Source organism: Panulirus ornatus, chromosome 43, assembly GCF_036320965.1.
Source record: "Panulirus ornatus isolate Po-2019 chromosome 43, ASM3632096v1, whole genome shotgun sequence".
Lineage (NCBI taxonomy): Eukaryota > Metazoa > Arthropoda > Malacostraca > Decapoda > Palinuridae > Panulirus > Panulirus ornatus.
Window position 1 is genome coordinate 5,176,021 of NC_092266.1, and position 1,426 is coordinate 5,177,446.

The 1,426-nt window shown below is 46.0% G+C and overlaps 1 protein-coding gene across 1 annotated transcript; it reads left to right on the forward strand.

Moving 5' to 3' along the window:
* Positions 1 to 53: 53 nt before the first annotated feature.
* LOC139762264 (uncharacterized) lies at positions 54 to 791 on the forward strand. Its single transcript, XM_071686857.1, has one exon. The coding sequence runs from the start codon at positions 54 to 56 to the stop codon at positions 789 to 791; it is 738 nt and encodes a 245-aa protein (XP_071542958.1).
* Positions 792 to 1,426: the final 635 nt, after the last annotated feature.

Genomic DNA, 1,426 nt, shown 5'->3' on the forward strand with positions numbered 1-1,426 from the left:
ATATCAGAGTTTACCAGGTCAGCCCAAACCCCACAGAAGACACTACTCTCAAAATGACTGTAATTCAGAGAAGAGACGTGGAAATTCTCGTCTCCCAAGCACAGGTGGTCTTGGGTGCTGGGGGGAACGGGAAGGCCTTCCTTGTTCCGTGGCAGGAGGAAAGAGCCGTGCTGAAGGTCTCTCACAAAGCTGAGGATAACAAACTCATGCAAGAGGCCCAACACATGGCTCACCTTGAAGGAGCCGGAGGTGTCCCTAGGCTTTATGCTACCTGCGAAAACCCACCGTCCATTGTGATGAGCTACGCGGGCCGATCGACTCTCGAGGATGTCTTGAGGGGCAACAATCCACAAGGTCGCTTCGATCTCCTGCAGCTGGCACTGTTGGTTGGACACAGACTGCAGGAGATGCACGACAAAGGGATAATCCACAATGATCTGAAGAACGATAATGTGATCGTGAGCGGCGATCCTCAGGCGCCCCAAGTGAGCATCATTGATCTGGGGTTTGCCTGTGTCGAACACCAGAACCTGGGCCTCAACTCCTCTCCTGGTAAATGCCTATGGATTGCGCCAGAGGTGAGGTCTGGCCAACCCAGCACCACGGCGTCTGACGTGTACTCCTATGCCTTCCTCCTGAGTCAGATTATCAAACAAGTTTACCGGAGTCGCCGCTCACGCTTGGCCACTATTGTCAAACAGGCTAAAAAGGAGGATCCCTCTGCTCGACCCACATTGGACCTTATTATGAAAGACTTGCAATATGCCATCGACAGGAGTTTGGCAGCATGAAGGAATGTCCAGAATGTCCAGGCCGATAAACCTTTGCTGACGACATAGCCAATATATATATATATATATATATATATATATATATATATATATATATATATATATATATATATATATATATACAAACTACATTGCAACTTACATATAAATAGAATCATCAAACTTCACTATATTAACTTTACTATATTTAAATATAAACAAGGTCTAACCGAGGTTACTTGGTTGAGCAAGACGTGAGAATATCATCAACTGGCCCTCCAGCCCTGGGTTGAAATTGTCGTTCTGACGTATTTCGAGTTCAGTGCTGATACAGGACCATTGATTAAAGGACTATCTTGTTAGTCTGTGTAACTTCGCCTGACCCGATCCACATCTTCAATGGCTTTCTGTTACTACAAACGGGATTACAAAGGAAAGGCTTCCTTTGTTAGTTTCATGAATACCTTCGTTCAAATGAAGGGAAAGACTATTACTATGAAGCGGTACCTTATCAGCAGGAAAGAGCTGCAGCAACGGTATGAAAGTTACTGCAAGATACATAACGAGCCCGTGGCTTCCAACGTAAACATCGGCCGCCATTTGGGTTCACTCGGCATCATGTGTGACACCAAGATTGGACCCGTTGGGAAACAGGA